General features: G+C 45.0%; 1 protein-coding gene across 4 annotated transcripts in view; it reads left to right on the top strand.

The window, feature by feature from the left end:
- Positions 1-990: 990 nt before the first annotated feature.
- SMC5 (structural maintenance of chromosomes 5) overlaps positions 991-8979 on the top strand; it is a 148085-nt gene continuing 140096 nt past the window's right edge. For 2 of the 4 annotated variants that reach the window (XM_086490514.1, XM_086490513.1), the window contains exons 1-6: positions 991-1128; positions 2414-2591; positions 2686-2839; positions 2963-3036; positions 3270-3419; positions 3522-3626. In XM_086490514.1, coding sequence (XP_086346640.1) covers positions 1037-1128; positions 2414-2591; positions 2686-2839; positions 2963-3036; positions 3270-3419; positions 3522-3626 — 753 coding nt within the window. In that variant the 5' untranslated portion in view covers positions 991-1036. Of the gene's footprint in view, positions 1129-2230; positions 2288-2413; positions 2592-2685; positions 2840-2962; positions 3037-3269; positions 3420-3521; positions 3627-8979 lie in introns of all 4 variants that reach the window. The other 2 variants (XM_086490516.1, XM_086490515.1) reach the window with 2 other exon arrangements.

Raw genomic sequence — 8979 nt, 5'->3', positions numbered from 1 at the left:
AACGTCGCTATAGATGGCATGTGATCGTCTTGTGGGTGACCACTTTGGGTCTATATTTAAGCTTGCACTTTTTTTCAAAGGTGAATCAAGTAATGAAACATTCAATATGGTTGATGGGTGGTAGGGCATTCAATGCCCTGCCACCAATTTCCATTTTTTTTTTCTTGGGCGTCACTATGACCGTCGCTATATAAGGCTCTGCAGCGTCGCTATAAACGTCGCTATAGATGGCATGTGATCGTCGCTATAGGCGTTGCTATATAGCGACCGTTATAGTGACGTTCCCGTATCGACGCTGTTAGCGACGGTCTTAGCAACGTGAGGGATTATAAAAACCCAATGTATTTCCGTCGCTAACAGTGTCACAAGTGCGCACAACCTCTTGTAGTGTCACTTCTCATTTTGTCCATGCCCCAACGAACGTTTCTTGTGAACATGACGAGCTAGCCCTACGAACACTGTTGATCACTTATGGCCATTGCCTTGATAAGAGACGGAGGTGAAGTGAAGCTGATGGGGAAGGAAGGATTCAAAAGACAAACCATCTCTCTCTCTCTCTCTCTCTACACACACACACGCCCACTCCCATTCACAATAGGTGTCACTAACAAGCAATACGGGCCACACAATTCAAATCATAGAAGTGAGTTTGGTCACATAGTTCTAATAAAATAAAAAAACTTAATTTCAAGCATATTGTTTTTGGATAGTTTCTATCAATAACGAGTCATGGAGAGAGAGAGAGAGAGAGAGAGAGAGAGAGAGAGAGGTGCTTCAATTACACCTTAGAACTCATCTTTTCTTGAAGTACACCAACACGAAGGAATCAACTGAATTAATTACCGGAAAAATTACCAAAATACCCCTGCAATTTGTGAAAGTTCTCAAAGTACCCTACCCCTTTTTGAAAATCAGGGGTATTTTGGTAATTTTCCTTGGTTTTGGTATATGGGCATATTAACGTATGCATATAGAAGTATTGTATCAGTAGCCCAATTAAAATCGCGGGAATTTTCTTCCATTTGAGAGTCCAGCTATGGGGGACGTGACTGCAGGCAAGCGGTCGAGAATTCCAGGCACGGCGGGGGAGCCTTCCTTTAAGCGTCCTCGCTTCACTCCTGCGAACAGGTATTACTCACGGGAGAGAGAGAGAGAGAGAGAGAGAGAGAGAGAGAGAGAGAGAGAGAGAGAGAGAGAGAGAGTCATCTTCACCTATACCAAGGCAATGCAAGTAGAGATTCAACGACGTGACAATCAATTGCTCAAACTCTACATCTGGGAGGTGGGCTGAACAGTGAACAGCTATGGTTTGCAAGTACGAGTGTGCTAGAGCTCATTTATTAGTTTCGAAGGGCCTTCTGCAATTCTTAGGTATCCCTGCAAGTAAACAAATGCACACTGCAGGACCTTTTTGTACTTTTTCAGTAACGCCATAGTTGTGCCGTGTTGTGGTGTGTTTGGACTGTGACTTCCCTGTTTAAGAAAGTTGTATCTGTAGATGGGAGGCCGCATGCACAATTTTTTTTTCAAAGCTGCATTTGCTTCTGCAAAAGGTCCTCCAAACCAATGTAATGTTTTGAGTCCTTTTCCTCTCTAGCATGGGAGCAATTTGCTGGACGCCTCTCAGAGTATGGATTGATTTTTTTGGGGCAAGTTAGTGTTGCATCTTCCATTCCCTGACCCAGGTCCAAAGGTATGCGGGAAAGGGTTTACATTCTTTTCAACCTACCAACATCGTGGGTAAAGGAATGAAAGTATTTGATTTGTGTTGGCATATGCCGAGAGAATGCTAAGTTGATCGTACAAGCATATAATTAATGTGTCCCATGCCTGCAAAATTGAGTTTACTGTGTTTTTATAGCAGATTTACCTTAAAGAGATGTAAAACGCTAAGACAACAAAGATGTTCTGAAAGAATCAAATGAATCGATTTGAATCTGTAGCCTGTCCAAGTGATTCTCCTTACATAGGGCACACTACTTTCAGGAGCAAAAGCTCGTGCTACTAGTTATATTGGACATGATCGATGCCATAAAATTTTCTCTTCTTTGAAATTCCAAGTTGTAAGGCCCATGGTTCCATGGCTCTATTGTTAGTGTAGGAGTTTTTGGTTTCTCGCGGTTGGCTGACTTTTAATTCATATTCTTTTATGCTTCTTGTTAAAGTTCAGAATAGTTATGCATGATGTCATTTAACTGACATCGTTCCCATGGTTCTTATGTAAGTGCAGGAGTTTTTATTCCCTTTCTGCAGGCTGGCTTTTTATTTGAAAAGGGTCAAGTTTTAGGTGCTTTTTTCGAGAATTCCCATATTAAGTTCACTAGGATGAATATGCATCTTATTATCCCACTTATTGCTAACTATTTAGAAGTTTTCTCGGGGTTATTGAGATACTCTTCCTTTGTTTTACCAGGGGTGCTGATGGCTATTCACCAGGAAACATTCTGCAGATAGAGATTCAAAATTTCATGACGTACTCACATCTTATTTCAAAGCCAGGACCACGTTTAAACCTAGTGATTGGCCCTAACGGCACTGGAAAAAGTTCCCTTGTTTGTGCTATTGCTATTGGTCTTGCTGGAGAGCCACAGGTTGACTTTGTTGGCCAATTAATGTGAATTTGCTTTTCTAATGAACTCTTAAATTTCAAAACTAGCATGTGGATTGTGACTGTGTGTGAGACAGCTGTTAGGCCGTGCTTCAAGCATTGGTGACTATGTAAAACGAGGCGAGGAGTCTGGGTGGGTGAAGCTTACCCTTCGAGGAATGTTAGCAGGGGAAACTGTTGAGATCACACGGAGAATCAACAAGCAAAACAAGTCAGATTGGCTACTCAATGGTCTGCCTCGTAGTGTTGTATCAGCATAAAAGTACTTTAGAAGTTTTGCCTTTGAAGGTCACCATGCTGCAGGCTTAAATATATTCCTGCTATCTTATTTGTGATGTTTCTTCTGTGTGTCAGGTCGTGCTGTACCAAAGAGGGACATACTAGATCTGGTTCAGCAGTTTAATATCCAAGTGAACAATTTAACTCAAGTAAGACTCTTTAACGCTCCTTAGTTTTGCTCTACAATGGCCACATATTGAACCCCGAGTATTACAGCCCCCTCTGCTACTTTACATCTAACCATACCGGGTTATCCTCTTGCTATGCATGTTGCTCAACCCTTTTGTGACGCTTGTTTTTATGTAGAGGTTTCTAGCATTCTATAATATCAGTTACATGAATTAATTACTGCTCCATTTAAGTGTCTCTTCTTTACCTGCAGTTCTTACCCCAAGACAGAGTTTGTGAATTTGCAAAAATGACCCCAATCCAACTTCTAGAGGAAACTGAAAAAGCTGTTGGGGACCCCGAACTGTCAAGGCATCACCAATTTTTGATTGAGAAAACTGAGGAGTTGAAAAAGCTGGAAGTGGTAAATTGCGATTATGAACATGGGACTGTTTCATTGTTATTCATGTGTAGCTCTCATGGTTAGCGTGTTTTTTTGGTATGTTTTTCGTTTTTTCCAACTCAGATTGTGGGTCAGCATGACTCTCACTTAAAAGAACTTAAATCGCTCAATGCTGAAAGGGAGAGAGACGTGGAACGTGTTCGCCAAAGAAATGAGTTGCTGTTAAAGGTTTGTCATTTTAATTTGAGAGAGGAGAAGAAGAAGAGAATTTTAACGTCTTAGGAAATTATCCACAGAGAGAGAAATGAAATGAAATGTTATATTAACGTCTTTAAAAGGCCAAAATGACCTATGAGACCAGAGCGTTACAATGTGGTGAATCTGATACAAAGTCAGAGTAAGAAAATGAAATGACAAAATGATAAAATAAAAGTACTATGGGATCTAAACTGGTAGGTGTGAACTAAGCAGCTAGCTGGGATAGCTAAATCACAAGTCACAAGAAATCCAGTATTGGTCGCTGGCGGATCTCATCAATCTCCTCCATGGACAGTAGTCTGACCGGGCGTCGTGCATGTCGGGCCAAAGTGATCCAAGCCCTTTGATGTAGCCTTTGTCGATGCTGTGTAGTCCTCTGCAGTCGTGGGTGTCTGGATCTCCCCAGCTCAGTCGCTCGATCGATCAGTGTGCCTCTGGTGTGAGGCCACAAGATCTGCTATGGTAGTAGCTCTTCTGTGTGTCCAGTGTCTGCTCTAAAGAAGTCTGTGATGTGTCTCTGAGACTGGCTAGCCTCTCCTCTCATCAGGCTCTCTCTGTGTCTGCGCAGCTCGAGCAGAAACAAACCTAGGCATCTCTGATCCTCGCACCTCATGACTCTGGACAGTGGTCCAAAGCCCTCTCTGAACAAGCAGTGAAAGCGGCCTTGTATCTCGTAGTAGACGGGGCAGTGGCACGTGTAGTGTAATTCTGTCTCAGGCTCCATGTCACACAGGGTGCATGTCCTTGCCTCTGCTGGCATTCCGTTGTATCTTTCAGTCTCGATCCGCAGCTGGTGTGAAGATGTGCGTATCTGGCCAATAGCACACCGTATCCCATGAGACAAGTGGATGTCCATGTATCTGGGCCTCGTCACAAAACCGTCCGTCGTAAGCTGGAGAAGATGCTCTCTGTAGAAAGCCATCTTCGTTCCCAGCTCCTGTGCTGGCTGTACCCATGTCCTCCCGGTGTCTAGCTGAGTCAGGTCCTGGCGGATGAGCTTGGTGATCTCGGACTGTGTAAGAGTGAGAGAGGGTGCATCCAGTGAGTACTGGAAGGGGGGCAATCTGTCTATACTGAACCCATGTGCCTTGAACCATGACGTCATCTCCCCATACCGACATGTTGTGTCTCCTTGCCTGGCTAACTGTCGAGAGGACTCAAGTGCAAGGTGGGCGTATCTGTCTCTAGGAAGTTCCCACAAGCGGTGTATGAAGGAAACAGATCTGGTGAGCGCCTCAACTACTAGTGGGGGGGCAGCTAGCGCTGCTCGGATAATGGCACGTGGTACTGAAGCCTTGGCTCTAATGAGCCGTGAGATCATAGAGACCAGAGGCTTCTCCATGTCCCCCCATCCATCAGTGCGACATGTTCTCCCGTGATGATCCAATGAAGGCCCCCATATCTCAGCTCCATAGAGCAATACAGAAGCCACCAAAGTGTCAAAGAGCTAGAGCTTCGTCTGAGGCTCCTGAAACTGAACCTGTGAACACATCCTCTCCAATCTCCCCAATGCCGAATGGGCTTTGGTCAATCTAGTCTCTGCTGCTCTCCTCAAAGAAAATGCTGGTCCACTAAAAACCACTCCAAGGTAAGTGTAAGCATCTGTATATTCCACTGTCTCCTGGCCATATGTGAATGCGAGTGCTGACCTCCTGATCCACTATGGGGTGGTATTAAATACCATGACCTTGGTTTTACCACGGTTGACAGACAAGCCACTTTCATGGGCAAACCTATGCAAAGCATCCAAGTGACGTTGCATCCCCTCCGGAGAGTTGGAGATCAACACAATATCATCAGCATATAACAATAGCGAAATCCATGTCCCTGCCACCCAGCGGTGCACCTCTATCACCATCTCTCTCAATGTAGTCAGAAACCTCATCCACATACATACCAAATAGAGTAGGAGAGAGCGGGCAGCCCTGCTTCACTCCAATAGTGGAGTGAACTGGTGTAGATATAGCAGCTACGGTATGGGACGAGACGTTTAATACGCGGTGTACAATACGTGTACTAGATTTCTCAAAAATACGTCAAATTTTTTAGATATGATACTTTAATAAGAACAAATGAAGCGGTTTATGGACCTCCTCAATGACTCTTCAATATTTAGCCATAGCATACATAAACAAGCACCATGAAGCTCTAAAAGACAATTGATCAATTAGAAAAAGACATACGTTTTGAGCAAAAAAACGTTAGAATAGAAAACATTATGAGACGTATTGTACATTTCAATACGGGACGTCGTGTATTCTAAATAAAATACGCGTATTTTAGCTGCTATGGGTGTAGATAGACCCTGTGAGGTGTGTACATGCCCTACTATTGATCTGTACAATGCCGTGATCCCCCAAATGAGCTCTGTGGGTACTCCCATCTCGTGTAAGCTGCGCATCAATCTAGCTCTGGGTACTGTGTCAAATGGTGTAGATAGACCCTCTGAGGTGCGTACATGCCCTACTACTGATCTGTACAATGCCGTGATCCCCCAAATGAGCTCTGTGGGTATTCCCATCTCCTGTAATCTGCGCATCAATCTAGCTCTGGGTACTATGTCAAATGCTTTGTGGAAGTCCACAAAGCTACAATAGATCCGTCTCCCATGGGATCTGCCCTCCTCGATGATGGCACTGAGTGTCAAGATATGGTCAAGAGTAGAAAAACCTCTCCTGAACCCTGCTTGCCGAACAGCACGCATGCCCTCCCTCTCTGCCCATCTACTCAACTGTGCTGCTCAAGAATGGATGCGTACAACCGTGCCAATGTGTGTCCAATCATGATAGTGCGATAATTCCAAGGCTCCGTAGGGTCTCCCGACTTGAAGATGGGTACGATCGTAGAAAGGCTCCAAGTATGAGGCAAGCCCTCATACATGGCACGATTAAACATAACTGCTAGAAGCCCTGCTAGTAGATCTCTGGCATGCATGAAATGCTCAGCCACTAAGCCATCATGGTCATATGCTCTCCCAGTCCTCATCCTGTCAATGGCCTTCTTCACCATCTCAGCGGTGAAAAAAGCACGTGTGTGGGCATGGGTCGGGGGGGGGTCGAAAAGGGGCTGCTGTCTAGATGCTGTGTACTTAGATGATGCCGTATTGACCCCAGGTCTCTGTAGAGGTAATGGCAGGGGGGGGGGACTGCTCATGAAAGAGCCGCCATACCTCACGTGAGTCCTGACTCAAGTATAGCTGGTATAGATCCTGCTCTAGTTGAGCCAAAAATGCCCTCTTCTTCCGCCGCACTAGGCGTCGGAAGTCAATCTGTGAGTAACTGTGAGTGATGTCCCCCAAAAGCGCTTCCCTCTGAAGTCTAGCTCTACTCTGACGGCATTCCTCATCATACCAGCTGTTCTGAGGCATGCTCCAAGAACGACGTCTTTGCTCAGGTTGTGTGTGTGGGTATGCCTCCACTGTAGCATCGTGTAATGTGGTTATTTACGAAGGGAGTATTGTTGTTGTGACTCCCGGCCCGTACCTGGATGGTTATGCGGGAGGAGTATTAAGAAGTCTGAGTAGTGGTTACTCTCGGCACCTCCAAACAACGAAGGCTGCGGTCTGGAGGGCGTTTGGTTGTAAAAGGCCTCTATATCTCTCGGCCCGGACCTTTTTAAGTTATGCGGGAGGAGTGTTCATCGGCGGCTTTATGTTTCTATGTCTTGTAACATGCATATGTGAGCATTTGCGTTGCATTGTGATGTGCCAACCACTGAATATTCCTAATAAAATGAGATTGCCTGGGTATGTAATTTTAGTGCATCAAGACACCCGTGGAAGATCAGTACGGTCTGGGTATGATGGCTAATTTTACTACGCCGGAATATCAAGAGTTTGGATCTAGAGAAAGGAGAAGCTAACTCCTTGATCAAAACAGCCGAAAGGAGAAGCTAACTCCTTGATCAAAAGAGCAGAAAGGAGAAGCTAACTCCTTAATAAAAAGAGCAAACTGATTGTCCCTCGGAAACTTTTTTGAGCCAACTTGAGTTGTTTTGCAGATATGCTGTAATCGCGAACGATTACTCTCTTTCAAGAAGGGGAGATGTAACAAACTGCTGACGTGTCAAAGCCTAAAGAATGGAACCAACTTACAGATGCCGGCCAAGGGGCCTAAACCCTAAGAAGAACAAGTAGCAGAAGAAGAAGTCCTACCAACTCCGTCCGATGGTGCCCCAAGCGACAAAGGATTAAAATAAAGCAGGACCTGCGCACGCACACAAAAACTGATGGCATGGCAGAATTCAGAAAATTGCGCTGACATGATGACATGACAAGTTGTACGGATTTCCATGTTTTGCGCTGGCTGATGACGTGGCAAGCTGTATGGATTTCCGTGATTTATGCTGGCAGCTTTTTGACTTTGCTTTTGGACCAGATGCTTTTAAGTTTGAAGGCTTTTTACTATAAACTGCTTTTTAGGCCAAGGGCCTTTAAATATGAGGTTAGGGCTCTTTCTCTGGCATGCTTCCTGGAGAAGGTGCAGAGTCTGGAGTACCGGCTTGTACTGTGTTGATGCAATATAAAGAAATACCGAAAGGGGCGCCAAGGTTTGGGCCCAATACTGTCTGGGGTGGAATTCCGCCACTCCGTGTCGCGTGTCGTCTCTCTTTTTCAGTTCCATTGTTATCAAAGTGCTAAAAGTCTGTTCAGTTTGTTCTTTTCTATTGGCATGTGGTGTCCGTCTTGTGACACTGGAGATTAGAGCGGCAAGGGAAAAAGGTAAGATTGCTTTTTACCGAGATGGAAGAGTGGTGATATTGGAGCCACGCCCCACATGACGGTGTGACGCCTATGGGACCACACTCAAAGTTGCTACCTGGAACTGTAATGGATCTATGCGTCTTGATGTGGATGCTTTTGAGGAGAGTTTTACCGGGAGAGATCATTTTCTACTCTGAGACGCATCAAGCCCCTGGGCAGTCTATACCTCACATTAATGGTTACAGATGGGAGAGTTTGTAGACGAGACACGATCAAAGCATAAAGGGCGGGGCTCAGGAGGAGTGGCAGTGTTATTTAGGGAGGAGTTGAAGCCATTGATACATATAGCTCATAGGGATGAGCAAGCTAGGCATGTGAGTGAGATTGAGAGCAGAGACTGGCAGATATCTTTACATAGCCATTTGCTACTTTCCCCCGAGTACGTCAGTATATGCACCATCCAGAGGACAGTCCCCCTTCTCTATTTTGGATGATGACATATGGGAATTCTCTAGAGATGGCGACATTATCATTCTAGGGGACTTCAATGCTAGGACTGCCCATCATCGTTCGGTATTTTATGATACTTCACAGATGCTGAGAGAGCTGGATATTGCAGAG

Source organism: Adiantum capillus-veneris, chromosome 19 (genome assembly GCF_014529385.1).
Source record: "Adiantum capillus-veneris isolate H3 chromosome 19, ASM1452938v2, whole genome shotgun sequence".
NCBI classification, from domain to species: Eukaryota; Viridiplantae; Streptophyta; class Polypodiopsida; order Polypodiales; family Pteridaceae; genus Adiantum; species Adiantum capillus-veneris.
The sequence above is the reverse complement of the archived record's forward strand: the minus strand, read 5'-3'. Positions and strand labels throughout refer to the sequence as shown.